The following is a 21,766-nucleotide window of genomic DNA, read 5'->3' on the forward strand; positions in this document are numbered from 1 at the left end:
TTGAACCTTTCAACTCACAGAGGCCAGTGCAGCAGTACTGTTCCTCTGAGATCTACAATGGAGTTTCTGACAATTTTAGTTTTTGGGTTTGGTTTGGGAACTCATTCTCATGTCAGACTGACCAAATCATTCCAAAAGTAAGCAGCTATCGTATGACTCAAAATCATTTACATCAGTCCATTCATTGCAAATCCATTGTTTGCTAAAATAATTTGGAGTCAAATACATCTGCCTTAAGTATGTAAATAGCCAGAATGTTCTGTTTGGGGAATTGAGGTCAAAAATCAATCCATGAGTTTTTGCAGATATATGTGTATGAACATGTTTAGACAGAACAGCCAAAGAAATCCCTGCCAACGCTGCGGGGGTAGCCTTCCACCACCTTCAGCGCCACAGGGTCAATCTTCCAATAGTGTGGCCCACTCAGGAAATTGGCGTATCCTGTCAGAGGGCAAGAGAGGGCAACCATGGATTTACAGATAAAAGAAAAACAGGCTTTTACCAGTCATTAGGACAGAGGTAGAAAAAACTGTAGCTTTTTTCTGAATTCCTCACCATATATGTCCCGAAAGGCTGCATCAATACGACTGGGCAGTCCTCCCCACTCATGCATGCTGTGAGGATGGACGTCATCGACTCGATTCTCCTGTGGATTGAAGTTCCAGTAAGAAGTGGACTTGAAGAGGTAGACCTTCTCTTCCCACTTTAAAGCTGCTTGGATATCCGTTACAGGAAGACCGAGCCGCTGCACCGAATCCGGTCCTGTTATCTTCCTCTCAGCATCAAACACCCAGTAGCTGTCACCTGTCACGGTAAAAAGATGGAATAAAACTCTAAATTAAGGTCTCTACATTTAATCTTTGACACAATCTGATCTGGCCCAAAGAACCAGGCAACCAAAGAACTTTAAATGAATTCAAAGAGTAACTTAATAAATTAAACTTATAAACTAATAACTAATAAACTTAAGAAGACATTTTGGCCTTGGTATGATTCAGATGTTATTGGCTGGACCACAACAGGAGGGGCAGCCCTATAAACATGAATGTTCATGAATGACTGACTGACTGAGTGATACAGTTGAGTGATGAAGTTACATCATTGGTTGACTGAGTGTTGGACTTACTATCCTATTGGCCGTTGCTCGCGTGAACTGTTTGTATTACATCACCAAAGGACATTTACAGTAAATCCAGTTTTTAACTCCCGTATTTCCTCAGAAAGTGACCAGTACTTCCTGATTTCACACATAAGTAAACAAAAGCATAACTACTTTCTCTAGTAGCCTAGATTTTATAAGCTTATAATAGTTAGCTAAGTTAAGTAATGGTAGCTCAGTTGACTGAGAACTCCAACTGACCTCAGTGCACACCGTATTATGCTACAGATCAGTTGTTTAAGTCATAAGCTTTCTTGCCATATCGTTGACACATTTGTTTTTAACCTACACTTTGACTGGCAATGTAACTCCTTTTACAACTTTAACTCCATTTTAACTATTACTTCAAATTTTATAGCATTCAACTGCAAGTTTTCAGCAGCAAGTACACTTTTCAGGTTTGCTTCTGTATCATGACCAACCTTGGAAGAACCAGATGTTGCCAGACCTGTCTTCATATGCAGCATCAATGTGGTCAGGAATGCCTCCCCAGTGACGTGAAGCCAAGGCCGGATAACCAGCTTGTAACTGCCCATCACGGATGCGCCAAACATATCGAGACTTAAAGAAGAACAGCTCCCCCCTGATCATGGACACTGCATCAAAGCTTGTTCTGCAGGCATCCGGCTGCGGCACAACAACATACACAGCAGGTATATTTTTGTCTCTGGACTAAAATGTGAAGTTGCAAAACACAAAACTAGTGTTGCTTTGAGGTCCTTTCCCAATATCATTGTCATACCATCCCAGAGTCAATCTCATTGGTCTCCAAAATCTCAGGCAGTGTGTGCTGAGGGGGGCCATACAGGTACTGAATCCCCCTCTTGTCGTCCTCACTCAGCTGCAGAGGGTAGGAGTCGCTGTAGAAAGGACACATCACAGCATCGGGCTCCAGAGAGTGCTGTAGGCCCAGGACATGGCCAAACTCATGAGCTGCCACTTGCAGGAGATCAGTGCCTGAATGGAAAAGCAAAGGATAAAGGACAAGCACATTAAAATTAGTAGCTGAGTGCATTACTGTACTGAAATCAAATGAGGAACTCAAATGAAGCACACAGAACTGCAGTCACAAGAATCTTCATCATAAAACAAGACCTCCCTTTACCTCAAAGTAGCAAACTTACTCACCCACATCATTGCCTAGTGTCCATTGTTCATCATAGTCAAAGTGGACTTCTCCCTCTCTATGTGTCCGGGGGAAAAAAGCATGGGCCAGGATTCCTCCAGGACCATCGAAAGGTAAGGAGTCCCCGTGCCAGTACCTACACAAGTACTCCTTTTATTGTGCACAAGTGAAATAGTGATATCACACATTTCTGTACGCTTAGCATGTTGGAAATCCAAGTGGCAGGATTAGAGACTAAAAATTATTTTAAATTGCATAATTTAAAGATTTTAGAATGCCTCATCTGTCATCCCAGGGCTATGATGCAACAGTACCTTCTTTCTTTTTATGAAATGGTTAAATTAACTCACCAGTTCAAAGTTTATTTTCAAGAAGCATAAAAAGTGACAAAAGACCATTGCTTTGATCAGGGATGGGGAGAAACCAACATCAGCTGCCAGGACCACACTGGCCTGCACAAGACTGGGAGCTGAGAGTCAACCAGGGGAAGCAACTGAAGTTCCCAGCAACAGTTTCCTGAACGACGCATGGCAATGGAAACATAGCAACAAGTACTTGATGCTTTTGTGGCAAGGTGGTCTGAAGATCCACGAGGCCAAGAGGAAACGGGTGCAGACAATGCAAGTGTCACAGTGCTCAAGAACAACCCATGGTGAGACACAGGAGGTGCCAGGCCTGTTGTCCCCACACAGTGCATGGAACCCCTGAGTGATGCAAGCTGCAGACCCTTTTCCTCTGTGCTTGAAGAGAGGGACCCTGCAGCACCCAGTCTTGAAGGCCATAGCAGACACTATCTTGAGTGGGATTAGCCCCTGCAACCACCTCTGTCCAGTGAAAAAGATAATTGCTTTTGTCAGGGATGGGGAGAAGCCAACATAAGCTGCAAGGACCACTTCCTACTTCCTTCGACCTGCTAGCAGCACCACATGACTGGGAGCTGAAAGTCATCCTGGGGAAGTAACTTAAGAAAATGCTTCTACAAGGCCAGACATGGTTCTGATCTCAAAAGTCTCCAAGAAGATCATTCTCTTAGAACTCACTGTTCCCTTGGAGGAACACACTGAGTAGGCCAACAAGAGAAAGATGACAAAGTACACTGAGCTAGTGGAAGAATGCTGGGTCATCTGGGTAGGGGTGTCTGATGTTGAAAGACCCGAAGCACCCATTGACCCCAGGAAATATCACTGATGATTTGTCACACAAGATAATGTATTTAAAAAATAAAACTGTATATAGGTCAATTTACAGTACCAGCAGTATTGTCCATGTCACTCTCGTGAAGTAACAGGACAGACAGTATTACAGTATTATATTAAATTTTATTATTTGGTATTTGGGGTGAGGTAAAAAAAATATTGTGTGCTCTTAAGCATTCAGTCCATCAGTTCAAAATATGGAGCATCTTTATTATTTTGTTACACTTTACTGGACGTGCTTTCTTGACTTGACAGGATGAATGATTGCAACAGATTATAACAGCAGTTATGAAGTGAGTTATGAAGGTAACCTGAACAGGTCAAGACTCAAACTAAAAAGCTGCTTGGCAGAGTAGTAATGAAACAGTAGTGTGTAATGTGGGAGGATACAGTATGAAAAAAGACAGTTGTTATGACATGGAAGTGTTGTAAACCAAAAGCCAAAATGTCTAGTCCGATCTGATAAAAATGTAGCTGCAGGCATGCTATTAAAATCCTGCCAAACAAGTCCCGCTTTGCGTTCATTCATGTTTGTGATCTGCTCTTGATCATGGCAGGGACACACCTGATTTAGTTTTTCCCGGGTCACTCTGACAAAAGAAGATGAATGGAAAACTTTGCCAACTGTGGGCCTGTATTTACACTTTCTACAGCTGGTTACATGTATTTCTCAACACTGAGTTTACACAGTCAACACAACACAAGTCAGTGTGGACTACACTCTGGAGAACGTTTCATTGCTTTGACATAAAATGCATTCAGTGACCACATCTTTGGAAATTCAACTGTTTTCGCTCTAAAACTCAACCACCACCAAACATACCATCCTGAAACTGTTCAAACACTAGCATAACACAAAATTACTCTAAAGTAGACTGGCCTTTGCTACATTATGCTACATCTAAAAAGAAATAAAAAATGAAAATGCATCATTCCTTGATGACCTCATTGTATGACTTGTTCCAGGTGAGGAAGGGGCGGGTGAGGATAAATCCAGAAGCTTCTGTAATTGTATGAGACGGTTTGTTCAGTTTGTTTCGCTGTTCTCCCCCAGTGTTTCACAGGTGTTGTTATTTTTCCTTCCACCTGTGACGCTCCTCCCGCTTGTCTTGGAGGTTTGTCCTGGCCAACCTCAGCATGCCACAGCTGATGTAGTTCACCTGGGCCTTCCAGACTATAAAAGCTGGCACATATGTCACTTGCTCTCTCCTTTCAACTTCTGATATCCATTTTCTTTTTTGCCTCTGCACACACAACACCCCCACATCACACATGTCCCTCATCCATGCACTGCTGATTTCCACACCCCATTGATAACCTGTCTTACCTCTTAGTTATTATGATATGTTTATCTTTAGTTAAACCTTTCTGTGAACTCCCTTCTTGCCACTTTCACTGAGCCTCTCCGTTCTTCAACACCACAGGGGAACCCTTTTCCTCATGGAGGTGGATCAAGTCTTTTGGTGCATTAGAGAATTTGGATGTTGTGCTGAGCTGCATGTTGGTAAAGAGTTTTGAAAAAGTGAACTCAGTATAGAGAAATGTGGGTTACAATTCCCTTTCTCTGATGTGCAGCAGTGTTTTTATTTTAGATGGTTGTTGATTTAAAGCTGCATATTTTCTCCTCTCCTGTGTTTTATCTGAAGTGTTGATCCAAAGAACCAAAAACCATCTCAGTGTAGTTTTATATCTCCTCTCTCAGGCTTCTCTCTGGAGCTCTAGCAACAACAGAGGTATCTGATAAAAATATATCAGATTTCAGGTAAAACACTCAGAGAAACCAAATCCTGCAAGGTTAGATGGTGGGCCCAGGTGGGCTGGGCTTGGTGCATGGCTGAGAGGAGTGACTGCTTTGTTGTGACATCACAAAGTCCTGACGGCTGGTTTTAAGGCTCAGTTTCTGAATACAGGCTGTGTGCATTTCTCTGTGGACTGAGGCTTTGATACTTTCACAGTATTAATATAGAACCTAGACCTGATCTATAATCAAACAACACATGGACATCTACCTTTAGACTATATGGACCTTTAATTCCTTAAAGATGCTTAAACATACTTGCTTTATTCTTTTAAGGCTTTTGCAGAATAACATTTGAAAATATAAGAATTAAATAAAGAAGAGACATTGGGGCAGGCTCTGGTAAATCCTTGTTTCTGATTGGCTATGATGAAGGGGTCTTGTTCTTCACTTTAAACGTAACATGTCTTTCTCCTAAATTGGCTCTTCAGTTCATTCTCTGATGTTTGCTGTATCATAGTGTCTGATGGTGCCTATAATCAACCTGACTGTGTGCTGGTTGTTACCTGTTGAAGTCAATAATGATGTCAGCTTTCTCAGTGGTGACCTCTCTGAACCTCAGTGGAGTCACTGCACTCCAGACACCGAACGCCTCCTGGAAGACACGCCGCACTTTGTCCTCACTCATCTGCCAGGGGAAACGCATAATCCTATTGGACACACACACACACACACACACACACACACACACACACAAACATAACATGCCGTATTAGAGAGCACTCATGAAAAACATATTTGTATCCTATAAGTGAATTCCTGCCAAGGATGTGATGTCAACCTTTTGACTGTCAATATCTGCCGCTAAGATTTGGTCTCATATCCTGTCCACTTCCTGCAGCTGGTGGGTTGTACAGTATGTGAGTAAACAATATGGAGTTTCTCTCCTGTCTTTATTCATTTCACGTTCAGATTTTGTGATGCTTTCCCTCCACACCCTGCCTCCTCTCACAGACAGTCATAAGTGTTTGCCCGCTCTCAGACACAAACATCCTGAGTTTCAGTCCTCCTCACACTCAGGCTTCTGCTCCCCCTCCCTGATTTTTGTGAAATGACCTTGTCAAAATTCTCCAACAAATGGAATGACAGGTATGACCAATGAAATCATCACTACCTGATTGTGGACAGTAACTGTCCCTCCACAGACTTATTATATGTACTTCACTTGTTTTCTGTAGGACTTCCAGAGTTAATTCATCAGTGTCCGACAACACCGACTGCTGGACTGCACATCAACACTGCCGCCATATCAGACTTTAAATGATTTATTATTATTAATATAAAAATATTATTATATCATTAATATTATATTACTAATATTATACAATTATATACTCATACCACAACTTGGTATGACAGATAGATAGATAGATAGATAGATAGATAGATAGATAGATAGATAGATAGATAGATAGATAGATAGAAGCTGAGAGTTCCTGTATCAGTCTGTCAGCACCTGTTCTCCGCTGCCTGTCCAGTAGGAGGTGGACAGGGTGTTCAGGATTATCCAGAATGGATGACAGTTTGTACAGTGTCCTGCTCTCTGGGTTTGCAGTCAGAGCCAACCTGGTGTCACCAGCTCTGATGCTGCTCCTCCAGGAGACTACATCTCATTTTAAAGGCTACTATATTACACTTACATTACATACTATTAAGTCCCATGCTCTCTGCTTATTGATATTTCACACAGTCAAACCAGCCAATATGATTTGTTGTTGTTGTTGTTGTTGTTTGGTTGAAGCCAAAGAATAATCAATAAACCCTCTTCCCTTCTTTGAGTTACAGATCAGTCCCATGTGAACACACAGACATGATGCACATAGTTTTAGATTCAGCAGGACTTAGTCTTTCTCTTCGACATCATTTCCTCCTTTACATACACTGGCTTCAGAAGATGACCCCTAACTTTATTAGCACGCTTAATTGTGCTGCTGGTTTAATCATAAATAAATAAAACCACCACTGAATGTTTCTGTAAATGATTCAGCTTTTCACTACAATCTATCCCAAACCTTAACCAACAAAACAAAAATATAATATTTCACTAACCTTAACAAAATCACTTTCCAAATCATTTTGTTGCCTAAACCACAGACAGGACTCTGGATGGAAACCCTGGTCTGACGGGGTGACGGCTGGTGTGCTTATACACCTGCCAATCATAGTATCTAGCAAGTTAAAAAGTCTCTGAGAGGTCCATGACCCAGCGTCTGTATGTACTGAGTTGGGAGTGAGACTGTGTTGATCATAACCTACCAGAAGGGGGGCATTTCTAAGGAGCTTTAATATTGTTTTAAATAAAAGTGTAGGAGCAGTTTTAGTTAGTGTTGGCAGATTATCTTATTTTTATTATTTTTTTATTTTGGCTTTAGATTTCATTATTGATTTGGACACACGGTGGCAGTAATGGGAGACACACACAGGATATATGTTGGGTATAGGTGGGAGGAAGTAGGTAGGCACAGGAAATGGGAAACCACACAAGATTTCACCAGACCTGAGGCAGAAAGAACAAAGGAACAACACCTGTAAAGAAAAAAGTGATATGTTTGAAACCTTCGGCATTATGTCAATAAACGACAATTAAACCTGCAAGGATTGACTGGACATTAATTCTGTCTTTTGGGTCTGCGTAAAGACAACTGCTGCTCCTCCTGTGCAAGTAATGGCAAGATTGGAAATTGGATGAACAAATGAAAATTGCTATTACAAAAAGAAACAGTCAAATTATGGATTCAACCAACAGTAACAGATTATTTATCATGCTAATAATGTCATATTTAAAGGTTAGAGCTAAAAGCATTGTTTTAATCCAGGCTTTATGAAGGCCCTCCCCATGTTGAGGCCCTGGTAAGCGGTGACCCCTCACTACATCACACATGGCTCATGGCAGTCGTTTTCCTTAGTGCTAATCTCATTATATTGTGCTAACAGACTGGTTAGAGAACGGACTCTTTCTTAATGTGCAGCTGTGTGGACGAGCTCAGACACGACATGCAGGACGTAATATGAACCTCTTTACCTACGGCGAGTGCCACTGACGGCGTGAAGGGACTCCCCTCACCCCAAACAGACGTTGAGCTGTTTGTGCTGCTGTGAGAGGAAAACGCACAAAACTAGTTCAAATAACCTCCAGGTAGTTTATGAATTTCTGCTCTTGGATACAGAGATGACGCTACAATGGTATATGTACAATGGTGATGGAGTGTTTGGGGCTCAATAACTCGCTCACTGTGTTTACTGTCTCAATAAACTCCACTAACACAACACACACTAATCTTCTACATTTGTGTTGTGATTGAAGCACAGACCTACACCAGTGATGTTTTTACCCACATTAGCAGCTGAAGAAGGACATTAAGATAAACTTGTAAAACACACAGTGTTAATGTTGGTTTACAATTTCATCCATGGGAGCCACAGGCCTTGATGCCTGCTGGTTGTGTTCACAGTGGAGCCCAGCTAAGGCCAAAGCACTGAAACCTGGAGGTGGATTTCGTTGCCTCCTTGATGCCTTCAGTCTTGCTCCGGTGGTGTTGTTTGCCTACTCATCATCTCTGCCAACGTACAGCTCCACACAGCTGCTACCATGAGTCTTGGTCTTGTTTTGTTGCTGTTGTTGCTTTAGATTGCTAGTTTGGACTTGAGACTGTAAACGTCAGTTTCTCTTACTCATTCAAGGGGAAAAAGAGCTACAATTTGCATTGATGCTCCACTCTGTCCACTGGCTGCTGCTGAGTTTGTCTGCATGCTGTTTGTTGCAGGGCACGGTTTACGGTGGGTTTATCAGGGGGGTTTTTTATTATTGAAAACAGCTGCCTGCTGCTGCAGAGCAGAGCTGAGAACACTGAACCAAAACAGTAAAGTTTTGGGGATGTGAAACAAAACAATGAGCTGAATGACTCTGAACACTGAGAGTGAGGAGGTAGTTCTCTGTTGGTTTAGCTTTATTAACAACCACTTTGTCTTTGTCAATATAAGAGTCGTTTAAGTATTTTTTAAGATCAAAGTCATCTTTTCTAAAGTCGTATTATAGTTGAGCTTGTTTTTTCTGTAAATCTAATCCTGTAAGCTAAACGCCTGCATGAGTGACTACAGTTAATGGAAGACAGTTTCACAAAGTGCCTCCTCTCTCACACAGACACTATACACACTCAGTTAGACCAGCAGAGACTCTTTTCTCAGCCTGTTCTAGTCTGTGTACAGTACTGTCATCACATGCACCCAAACACAATACTGCAGTGCTGACTTGATGCACAGCTCTGTTTCATCACACTGACCGTCCTGGTAAACACATAAATAACTAACTATAATAACAACTAAGCCGTGGAGCTTTTAATTCAAGGGTGATTCCATGTTTTACGAGGCGGCTACAACTCTGCTCATTTTGCTGCTTTGACAAATTAAACTACAAACAGTCTGCACCACAAGTCCTCGTGCCTGTGGTGTAATAGCTAAAATGTAAACACATTCTACTGTGAGTAACCATTAGCTTGCCATCTCCACCCCCCTCCCATTCTGGTTTCAGAGGTCCATACCAAACTAAAGCCATCTGCTTTGCTTTGAACTCCTCTCGCATAAACTGGGTTTGTTTTTCTGGAGGTCATGAAACCCTCAAGACAAATTACAGAGAGGGGCTGTCTATTAGCTGCAGTGGAGAAGGAGAGACAGTTAGACTTTTAGAGGCACAGATTTCCACGGAGCTAAATAATCTTGTACTCTGTAATCGTTTTAATTTAAAATGAGTATTTATATTGGAAACATGAATTATTCCACTCACTAAATAAACCCAGAGAAACTAAAGTCAGCCTCCCTCCACACAGACCACTTGTCTAATTATATAATCTGTGCATGTAGTGCAGCATGTGCAATCATGATTAAAAGCCAGTGACCAAAGCAGTGGTAAACAACTACATAACTTCATAAACCAATGCACTGACAGACTGAATATTTGTGTTTCTTCTTACTTGTAAGTGAGGTCAGTCTTTTCCCAGCGTCCTCCAAACAGAGCAAACCGTTTCCTGCGCTGCTGTCTGCTCAGGTTCCCCTTCTTCTTTAAGTTGTAGTACGACAGGTCAACCTTCGTTAAGGTGGGATAGTCTGGGACCCCACAGCGGGGGCGCTTCCAGAACTCCGTGTCATTTTTGGATGTCGGTACAGACATCACATGGTACTCTTCATTTAGTGTGTCCTGCTCATGTCGGCCCCTTTTCTTCAGACCGACGTGACTGTGGCTGTGGGGCCATCCCTGCAAACACAGGCACAGTTATTGAGATCATCATACAGTCTTTATTAGCAATAATACTGATTCAAAAATATAAATTTTCCAACTGGGCATTACAATGTGAATTTATATGCTGATGATATCATCTTCTACATCCTCATCTCTACCACAGACCAGACCTTCTCCAGGTTACATTCTTCCCAGACTCTCTTTTATAATAAAGCTTCTTCTAAACTCCAAAAAGATGAAATGTGTGCATTAATGTTTTTATTGATGATATTTGAGAGGAAAAAAAATTTAATTCCATATTATAGGAGTGGAGACTCTCTTAGTTTTTCACCATTTACACTCAGCTTTCCTGCCTCTTTTTCTGGATTTTTACAGATGCAGCATTTCTCTGTGGTGCTTTTTGCTTGCCAGAAGTTAATTTCATTCTAACAGGTGCAATGACACCAACAACATTCACTATTTTAGAATTAAACTACAATCAACACCTCGTAGTTGTTTGCTTCTGACAACCAGTCAAGTTGCAGGAAATATGGTCACAGTCTCTCCTTCCTGAGTTACAGCATTGAATAATGACCAGAAGTGTTTTTTGGAATATTATGATGTCACAGTGAAGTTGACCTTTGACCTTTTGGGTATGAAATATTATCACTTCATCATTTTATCCTATTAGACATTTGTGTTAAACTGTGTCATAATTAGTGTTTGAATTAATTAGTTATGGCCAAAAACAAGTTTTTTGATGTCACAGTGACCTTGACCTTTGACCTCTGGCCACCAAAATCTAATCAGTTCATTGAGTCCAAGTGAATGTCTGTGTCAATTCTGAAGAAATTCCCTCTATGAGATATCACATTCAAAAGGCCAAAAACATATCCTGTGAGGTGGTGTTTTGTGAATTTGTGCCACATTTAAAAGGATTCCCTTGAGGAGTTCCTGAGATATTGAATTCACAAGGTCAAAACTGTGAACTTGAACTCTGACCTTGGACCACCAAATCTAATCCATCCCTGAGTCTGAGTGAATGATTGTGCCAAACTTGAAGAAGTTTTGTCACGCCGTTCACAAGAATGGGACAGACAGACAACCTGAAAACATAAAGCCTCTAGCCATGGTTGTTGCTGAACCCTGATAATCTAATAATAAAGTTCTTCTACTGCAAGCTGTTTTGACCTGTCGTCAGCACAGAGGCATAATTATTAGGAGATCATCAACAGAGTTGAGGTAGGAGTTGGTGACAGGTTAAGGGCCTCCATAAACAGTGGACCAGCATTCTCGCTGATATATGTCGTTTGTTTGTTTTTCTTCACATATTCTGATCTTATGTGTCAGGAGTAAGAGACATTTCAAAGAAAATGCAAAGATGATCAGACAGAGCAACATCAGTAGAAAGATGACTTTAGACCCTTTGTGATAAATAAATCAAAGGTATGGCCCTGGTTGTGGATGAGCCCAGAGACATTTGAGTCAGTCCAAAGGTGTCAAGTAAGTTATAAAGTTCTTCAGCATTGTTGTCATTGGGGTTGTCAACATGAATGTTGAAATCTCCTAATATAGATTAGTCATCAAAGAAACTGGCAGAATACTTTGACGGTCTGTTTATAATCAGGAGTCAAACACAGTGCAGTAGTAAGTACAGCAGCAGGATACCATACCATTTCTGAACCTTGACGTTAGCTGGATTTCTCATCTGCCCGTCTCAATGGCTCTGTCCTCAAGTCTCTGCTCCCATGTGTCGGGTAGACACAACTATTTAGCTTGTTCAATACACTTTACTTTCATAACTTCAGAGTTCCTGAATTATATTGTGTCAAGATGAACGTGAATGCTAGTTTCTAACTTAAACCTTAAGTTACAGTTTAGCTAACTAATGTTAGCTAGTATCTAACTTTAGCCTTAAGATACTATTAAGTAGTTACTTCTTATTACCACTTACTATTACTAATTACTACTGTACTTAAGTACAATTTTGAGGTACTTGTACTTTGCTTGAGTATTTCCATTTTATGCCACTTTATACCTTCACTCTACTACATTTCAGAGGAAAAACTAAAACTTCAGTTCACTGAAGCACTGTACTGGTTTCCTTTTCCCCCAGAGAGAAAGTTGACCTCCCTTATCATTATATAACTCACACTCTGCTCCAGATGACACCTGCCTAAACTGAAACACGTCTGAAAGCATAACAGCTACTCCTCCTCCTTTCTTACCAACTCTGGGGGCTTCAATGAAGTTAAACATCGTCCTCAAAACATCATTGGTCCCTGTGTGCAGTGTGATGTGTTTCACAGTTGAATGTGCAGCCACAATATGCAGGATTCTTCCTGTCATATCAGAGAAAGTATCCATGGGAAAGCAGTGTATTTGGCTTTCCCTGTAGCCTTCTACTTTCTGATTTACCCCTCTCTGTGAGATGAGAGGTTATCCAGGTCATCAGACAGAGACCCAGGGACCTGCAGTAGTTGTACGTTCAGTTTTTCAGGATGATTGTTCCTCTCTCTCCCTTTCACAGCTGTCCACAGCTGAGGAGAATGATGATGCAGGCCCGCCAATCTCATCACAAATCTCGGGGCACTTGGTTCTGCCCATCTGCAATCTCTGGTGCTGAAAAATGAAACTAACATGGAAGTGCCAAAAACTGCAGTTCCCGACTAGTGTCTGGCTCCAACAGTGAGTCAATTCCCATAGACATCATAAAATGTCCAACTTTACAGCAGAAATAAACATGTTTACAGCCTGGTACAAAACAGTTTTGGTCTCTAGAGCTAATTTCCTCCTTCATGACACCTGTTTATATAACTCACCTGTTTACATTTTATTGAGGCTTGAAGTTATGGAGAATTGAGAGCGTGTCACTTTGAGTGACAGGTGCATTTCTGTATGATTGCTTCAAACCAGCATACAGGTCTCACATGCCCCTCCTCTTTGCCCATTTTTGGATTATCTAGGTGTTAAGGGCAGAGTCAGACACTTCAAAGATGGCGACGGTGAGCAGCTCACTGAGCTTCTGAAACCTGTGAGTGACATCAAGGAGGCTATGTCCATCTTTATTTACAGTCTTTGGTTCTGCCTCTTCCTCCCTTTCCTCAAGGAAATCATTTACTGTTAGAGCTCCAGGGATGACTGCCACTTTTAGTTTATTATCTGGCTCACAGTGCTCCTGTTTCTTCATAGTCTTGTTCATGCTAATTAGCTGTGTGTTAGCATGCTCCTGTCTATTGTTGTAAGTTCCTGGTAAAGTGGTGTCATTCATGCACAGTCCATTTACCTCCATGTTCACTTCCAGCACTGCAGTCTTCAGGATTAGATTAGTATCAGTATGATGACATGAGTTGACGAGTGTCTGTGCTGTGCTGGGTGGCTCCTTACACACTGAAGTCAGCTGCTTGTCGACTTTGTTTGGTTTCTGTTTTGCTGATTCAGCTGTCCAATCAGACTATGATTGTTGGTACAGTTCAGGATCAGATCTGCTGAGTGGGCTGTTTTAACCAGAAGACGACAACAAGCTGGACCAGAGTACTACTGTAACTGGGATTCAGACAGTGGAAATGATGGGGTGAGAACTGTCATGTAGCTGCTGCTCTCTTGTCTTGTCTTGTCTTGTCTTCTTCTTACATTGTTGAGATAAAACTGAGTAGTTATTAAAAAGGTTCATTCTTCCCATGGTCACACAAGAAGCAACAAAAACATGGTAACAAAACATGGATATCGTTACCTTGATTCATTCTGTGTTTTCATCTGCCATCAGACCACCTATAGTTTCAGAGCTCTGAGCCACTGTAATAAAGCACTTGTCAGAGTGAACTCATGATGTATGAATCTAGATCAGAAAAGTACCACAACCACTAATCTGTCAGCTCAGAAAAACACCTGCACTCTTTGTTCTGTGAAACTAATGGAGAAACAAACAGGATCATTTTGACTTAACCTCAATCATGTGACGGAGTCTCCTCCACCCTCTGTAGTGTGTAAATAAAGAGTCTAATATATTGATTAATGGTCCTTCATGACTGAAAAGCAAATAAGAAGATCAATGAGAATACTTTCGTGCTTAAGCAAAGCTTCAAAAGTGCTCTAATGTGAAAGGATTATGGCCTGACATTTGTTCAAATACAAGATAATCAAAACTCCTACTGGTCAGCCTTAAAGCAACAAAGTCTCTGAAGTGAACTCAGGTGTGGCATCTGGGCCAAATCCAGCTGTTTATGAGAGGTGGGTTACTGCTTAAAGATGGGTAACAAATTCAAGTTCAGTCCCCAAAGCAGTCATAAGTCCATACATAGATACAGTACATTCATCTGTCCCTCATATATAATGTACATTCTCTATGCACTTATTCAAGGATAATGAAGCTAGAGCCTCTCCTCACATGTACTGGTTGAAATGAGCAGCGAAGGTCATGTTTCAACAGAGCAAAGAGCATTCAAATGCATCTGTGACTAACCATGTAAACTTTGATTTGAGACCTGTATGTTTTTGAAAACTGTTGCAACATAGTGCAACATAATATTAAAGGGGTTGTTTTTAAATTTTCTCTGGCGCTGAACATGGATTCTTGCCGGGAGCAGGTGGTGGTGAGCGCTTCAGCCATAGTTGTGTTTACAAGACGAGAGATTATAATACGTCCACAGCTGTTGGTGAGTAAAGGAATTAAGTTTGAACTCACAACATTTCTTCCAGACTGGTAAGTAAACAGCTGTTAATGCTAATAATAGCTATGTAGCAATAGCAAAACTCACATTTTTATATATATATCCATTCCACTGATTTAACTCATGAGGTTCAGTTTATCTGTCATGGTTGGTCCTACTCAGCCTTGTGAAAACATCTGTATCACGCCTTTTGTGGCTCTGAAGTTTTCCAAAGCTCCAAAAAATAACCCTGATGAAGTCATCAGGGTTATTATCTCATCTTGGGCTTAGGACTTAAAAGCTTTGACATTTGACAACTCACTTTTAACAATTGAGCTTTAAGTTTGAAAAGTCAGCATTTAGGAGCAAGTGAGGGTCTAATATAAGACCCTATGAGCTGCAGTACTGTATGGGGAGTGAATGAATTTGTAGAATTTGTAGATAGATAGATAGATAGATAGATACTTTATTTATCCCCTAAGGGAAAGTTGTGTCCATTAGCTCTTTGTTCATAATAATAATAATAATAATAATAATAATAATAATAATAATAAATAAATAAATAAACAATAATAGTTAGATTAGTCCACTTCCTTTGGCTGAGGTGTTGTATAGCCTGATGGCAGTGGGAACAAAGGATCTCCTGAACCTCTCTGTTCTGCAGCGCAGTGAGATGAGACGTTTGCTGCACCTGTAGCTGCTTCTCTGTCCTGCCAGAATGTTGTGGAGAAGATGGTTGTATAACACTAAATACCTTTAATTAATAGAAATCTTTACAATTCAATACATAGTTATTCTTTTAAGAGTTTTTTTTACCAAAAGTTTAGAATGATTTTAGGTTGTTATAAAACATATATTTTCTTCCTTTATTACATCACATACTGTATACCTCTATATCTGCTTTGCAGCACTTTAATGAAGCTATATGATGTTTACACTGACTGAAATGTTAAGATGCCAAGTTTCAGTGGCTGCACGATTTAATTAAACGAAAAACTTCCAGTTCTCTTTTCGATAATTTGATGCTCATTTTAAAGTTATTTGTATATTTATTTATTAAATTATTATCATTATAATCATCTTTATAATTATCATTGATTAATCAGTTTGTCTACAAAATGTGAGAATATGATGAAATATAACTTCAAAGAGCCTGTGTGACATTTTCAGATTGCTTTTTCGTATAGCTCATATTCAAGTCTGGCAAAGAAAAGCAGCAAATATTCAGCTGCAGAGGTTAACATGTGGCTGTGGAGGTGGGCATGGTCTGCATCCAGCTGCATGACAGAGAGAGGTGTGGAGCTGGCTCAGGAGATCAGTGCCAGGTGAGCTGATTGGACAGCTGCTGCTTGTTGAGTAATCACACTCTTTAAATGCAGTGGCGTGATGAATCTCTGATGATGCCGCACACACAAAGAAAGACAGCCACGCTGGTCCATGATGCTATTAGTTGAACTGTGTTGACTGGTCTGAACAACCAAAGGCGCACAATTGAGAATTGCATATGTGTATGAGCAGTTGACACAATAAAGGATGGAGAGAACTCATGGCAGTGAGACCTGCTACTCTGTCATCTTTGCTTGAAAACTGAAACTGAAACATTCTTTGCAGGTGAATCTGATCATTTCAAATCTAAATGTGAATTTCACATTGAAGCTAAAATAAACATGCTAGAAAGAACAATGCCTGCACCACATGAGTGCATAACAATGGAGCTGGTGTTGGGTCCGGCCACTTCAACACAACTGAAGCCACAGGCTGAGCTGAATGACAGGCAGCTCAGTTTAAGTTGAGTGACAGAAGTGAGGCAAGAGTGTGGGCAAGCAGCAAGTTCTCATTTAGAAGGCACAAACAAAAAGCTCGAAACAAAGCTCTGTGTATGCGAGGGGAATCCTGGAGATGGAAGCAACATGTCACCACACGATAGTGCGGTTGCTGCATCTCGCCCAAACTGACGTGCCTGAGCATCGACCAAAATTAAGTCCTTAGCCCGACTACACAGGGGAGCATTGTTGTTTCATCTAATAGGTGGCATCTGTTACAGTGTGGAGTCTTTGTTGATGTCACTCAAACATGTAAATACAATGTGTGCATGCAGGTAGGGACATGCATGTGAAAAACTGCACCACACACACACACACACACACATCTGTTCCACAAACCCCCATAAAGCTCCATCACACTCATTGAGCAGATGTCTGGAAATTCCCTGTTCAGTCATGACATCAGGTTGTCTGCACCAGCATACAGGGAGGTTATGAGCGGTTTTCAAGGATGCTGATCTGACATTAGTGGGGATGACTAACCTCACGACTCGCAGTAATAAAAAGTGGGCAGAATCTGATGTGACTCCCTAAACCGCCACTCTACAGATGTGATAAGATATGCTCTCGCAGACATTCTCTGGCTTATAAGAAGTCTAAACCTCAGATAAATGATGCACTTGGTGGAAAAAAAATCTCTCAAGGGTAAATATTTAACTACAGAAAGTCCCAGATGTTTTTAGGCACTCAATGTTTTGCACACAAACCAGCTGATTATGCCAAGTGGAGGGAATGTTTGCAACATAAAGAGGATTACTATGAATGGAGATAAGAGGCTGATCCTCCACTGTAAACATCTCTCACTAAACCTCCATCACGCTCCATCACAGGTTTAAACCTTAGAACTGGTCTTATCCTTCACTTCCGTAAAGGTTCCTTTAGTGGTTTTAATGGCGGTTCATGAAAGTAACATTTATTTCACTGATTGTAGATTTTACTTCTAATATTCTTAGTTTATATACATTATCTTAATTTTTGATTTTTTGGCAAAGGGCACTCTGTGAAATCTGGGTTTCCAAAATAGAAGGAACTTTTTCACAAAATTCAACAAAACACGGTTGTGAATGTTCTGTGTTTCCATTGAGTGATGTTATGTGAATAAAGCTGGTTTTCTCCGCTTGTGATATCATTCCAATTAAACCTGATGACACATTTCCAGCAGTCTGCCTCTCAGTTGGAACTAGCTCTCTGGGGTCTGATACGGCAGGAGCCACGACTTACATTGGAAGTGTTTCCATTTCAATTAGCTAAATATTGCTTTGTTGAATAGTCTGGAAAACCACCTCATGTGAGCATATACATTTTTTTGTGACACCATTCCATTACATGTTTTTAAATTAGCAATTTCAAATTGCGCATTAAGCAAATTAATGGAAACACACCTACTGTTACTCACATGTTTACTTCCACCTACGACTCAGATTTGTTTATACAGTTGGGTAGTTTAGTTCAGTGGTTACCTAGGGGTCAACCAACCCAGCCAACCCAGGGCTCAGGCCCTTCTAAAGGAGCACAACATAAAAAACCTTAACCCAAGAAGGGAACATCTTGGAAGGTAGCATTGTTATATAGACAATCTGGGCAAACCCACCTGAGACAATCTGCCTCCAGTCTGACCTAATTTATGAATAGCACCTGGGGTACCCAAAGTACATCAAAAACATTTGAACCTTATTCAGCAGGAGCAAAGTAGAGGTTTCTTCCCAGGTGCATGAAGAAATGACCCTGATGAATGCCACAAGCCGAACATGTCATTGTTATAATAAAGTTCTTCTGTATACTGCAGGTGTTGCTGGAGTTTTGACCTCTTATTCAACAGGTAATACTGAATGTGGGTAGGGGTGAGCAGACATGTGCCTGCCCTGACCAAACGTACACAAATATTTTTTAGTATGGAAATGGTAGGCCACGTTGAATGTTTTGTATGTATATGTCAACACCAATGTTAAATCATTTTTGAATTAATGTTTTGCAATGTGGGTTTATTAATGAACATGACACATTTGAGTTTTCTCAACTTAAATGTTTCACTTGAATGATAAAGAATAATAATAGATTGAATAGAATAAAAATATAAAATCCAGTCACTGTAGCTCAAAATGCTACAGTGACTGTAGTTGAATAGTTGGGCAACAAGTTGATTTTACTGCAGAGTTTAAGTACAAATAATTAGGCTTTTAAAGGAGCGATAAGTTTTGCTACATAGCTAATGTTAGCATTAACAGCTGTTTACTTACCAGTCTGGAAGAAACGTTGTGAGTTCAGCATCAAACTTCATTCCTTTACTCACCAACAGCTGTCTCCAGAGGTAGAAAGAAACACCAATGTTAACTCTTGTTTTGCTTCTATTTCTATCATGTCTTTTCTTCTACTGAAGTTAGCATGCTAACCAGCTAGCCCCATCCCAGTTGGACTGTCTCATCACTTTCTCATAGCAACTCACTGTAGTCTCCAGTCTGCCTTGCTCAGAAGACGTATTATAACCTTTTGTCTTGTAAACACAGCGACGAAACTCTTGGCAACACTTGTTAGTAAACAGCTGTTAAACACAGGCTATGTAGCAATAGCAAAATTTACAAAAAGCTCCTTTAAATTAAAGCTCCCATATAGTATAAAGGTAAATGTCCATGTGTTGTGTGATTATAGATCAGGTCTAGGTTCTATATTAATACTGTGAAAGTATCAAAGCGCTCAGTCCACAGAGAAATGCACACAGCCTGTATTCAGAAACTGAGCCTTAAAACCAGCTGTCAGAAATTCTGGAACTTTGTGATGTCACAACAAAGCAATCACCACTCTCAGCTATGCCCCAAGCCCCACCCACCTGTTCAGACAGGATTTGTTTTCTCTGAGTGTTTACCTGAAATCTGCTATATTTTTATTGGATCCTTCAGAAAACAGTCAGCCAATCAGAAGAGAGGTTCAGAGCCTCCTCTCTTCTGATTGGCTCACTGACCTGTTGTTACTAGAGCTCCAGAGAGAAGCCTGAGAGGGGAGATGTAAAACTACACTGAGATGGTTTTTGGTTCTTAAAACCACAAATATATCTTCTTATGGGTCAACACTTCAAATAAAACACAGGAGAAGAGAAAATATGGAGCTTTAAATTGTTACTCCCACTCTATTAGCATTCAAGTCAGTTTCACTCAAACAAATTAGTTTCTCCATTATCAAGTCAACAGTGTATGGGGTTTTATGTAAAATCTTAAAGTGAAACGTAACTCATAACTATAACTAAAATAAATGTAATGGAGTAAAAAGTACAATATTTTCCTCTGAAATTAAGTGTAATAAAATAATGAAGTGGCAGAAAATGGAAAAACCCAAGTAAAATCAAAGCCTCAAAGTAAGTACTGTGTAAATAGTTTCTTTCCACTACTCACAGAATATGCTGATAAACACATTCAGGTACACCAAACTAGCAAAGTGAACATAAATTATTCACTGCCAGACATGAGGTGAGGGTTTAATCCCCACACTCGTGCTGACAGGGTCTGAGTGCCTGTTAAAAAGATGCATCTGTCAACAACTAATCTAATTTAAGTCTATCAAAATTAAGCATCAAGGATTTTATAATGAATAACAATACTCGATATTGATGCAGTGGAAGGGCTGGTTGTTTTCTGCAGACACACAGAGGGATGTACAAAGAATAGTCTGTGTCGTGTTATTCAGTCACTCAGTGTCTGTTCGCCTTATCTCTGTCTCGCTCTTTAAGTAGCTATCTGCTGTTTTCTCTTTTTCCCCTGAGTCAGCAAACAAGCTCAGTTTTTAACCTCCACCACTTGCCAGACGACTTGCCTCTGCCTGCATAATCTGACTCTCAGTCATGCTGTTGACAGCTAAACCGGAAAGTAGGCATGCCATCCATCAAGCTGCACAAAGTTTCAAACACATGTACACATATGTCTGAACACATACAGTACAATGACATAACATGCATAATGCTTTAATGTTTTTTAACTATGATTTAATCAATGTTTTGATTAAAATTCCTTTCCTAATAAAGAAAGTACAGTACAAGCATACTCATCCACAAAAGAATTGCAGCTAAGGGACCACTGTCTCCCAGGGTTAATGGGGATTTCAGCTGTGAGATATTTCATGTTAATAAACCCGACCTGTTGTTAATTCGACCATCACAAGGTTTGGGCAAACGTATCTTTAATAACATGATAACTAAAGCTTATGTTGCAGAACAAAAGCATTTACAGTGACAGAACTTTGTTTGAATGCAGTCTGGTAGGAATCTGAGAAGTTTGAGTTTGTGATTGTGCATTTAAGTCCAACAAAACGTAGAGCACAACATCATTTAACTACTTAAGGTTTTAAGAAAAACAGGTCATAAACAGTGCAGCCGATTCTAGTTGGCTTTACTGACTGCAAACCACATTGAATTACTTCATTCACATGCAAACACACAGAGCATCTTCATCTTCTATTGTCCCTTAGCCCTCATTACTGTATCATCTCTGGCATAGCCCCAACCTCCACCCGCGTGCATAAAGTTTCCTCTAACCTTTGCGTTTGGGTTCGGGTACAGGGACTCACCTGTAGCTGCTTGGACTTGCTGACGGTCCTCCGGTCGTGTACCGGCAGGCACTGGACGCAGAGGAAAAGGTGCAAAGGCAAGATGCTGCCGCAAAACACGACAATCCGCATCATCTCGTCCCGGACTCCCAGACTCAGAGTTGGCAGAGCGGACAGAGGAAGAGCTGCGGACGGGGAGGAGGAGGAGGCTGTGTGGAGGAATGAATGACTGCAGGGGGATCCTATACCCAACCGGGTCCTCTTCCAGCGACA

At 40.7% G+C, this 21,766-nt stretch overlaps 1 protein-coding gene across 1 annotated transcript; it reads right to left on the reverse strand.

Moving 5' to 3' along the window:
* Positions 1-325: 325 nt before the first annotated feature.
* LOC111221230 (stromelysin-3-like) lies at positions 326-21,706 on the reverse strand. Its single transcript, XM_022744599.1, has 8 exons — positions 21,515-21,706; positions 10,247-10,527; positions 5,786-5,929; positions 2,288-2,421; positions 1,902-2,116; positions 1,582-1,786; positions 556-804; positions 326-441 (listed from the first exon to the last, which is right to left on the reverse strand). The coding sequence occupies exons 1-8, from the start codon at positions 21,626-21,628 to the stop codon at positions 326-328; spliced, it is 1,458 nt and encodes a 485-aa protein (XP_022600320.1). The 5' UTR covers positions 21,629-21,706.
* Positions 21,707-21,766: the final 60 nt, after the last annotated feature.

Source organism: Seriola dumerili, unplaced genomic scaffold (genome assembly GCF_002260705.1).
Source record: "Seriola dumerili isolate Sdu_G_001 unplaced genomic scaffold, Sdu_1.0 BDQW01000081.1, whole genome shotgun sequence".
Classification (NCBI taxonomy): domain Eukaryota; kingdom Metazoa; phylum Chordata; class Actinopteri; order Carangiformes; family Carangidae; genus Seriola; species Seriola dumerili.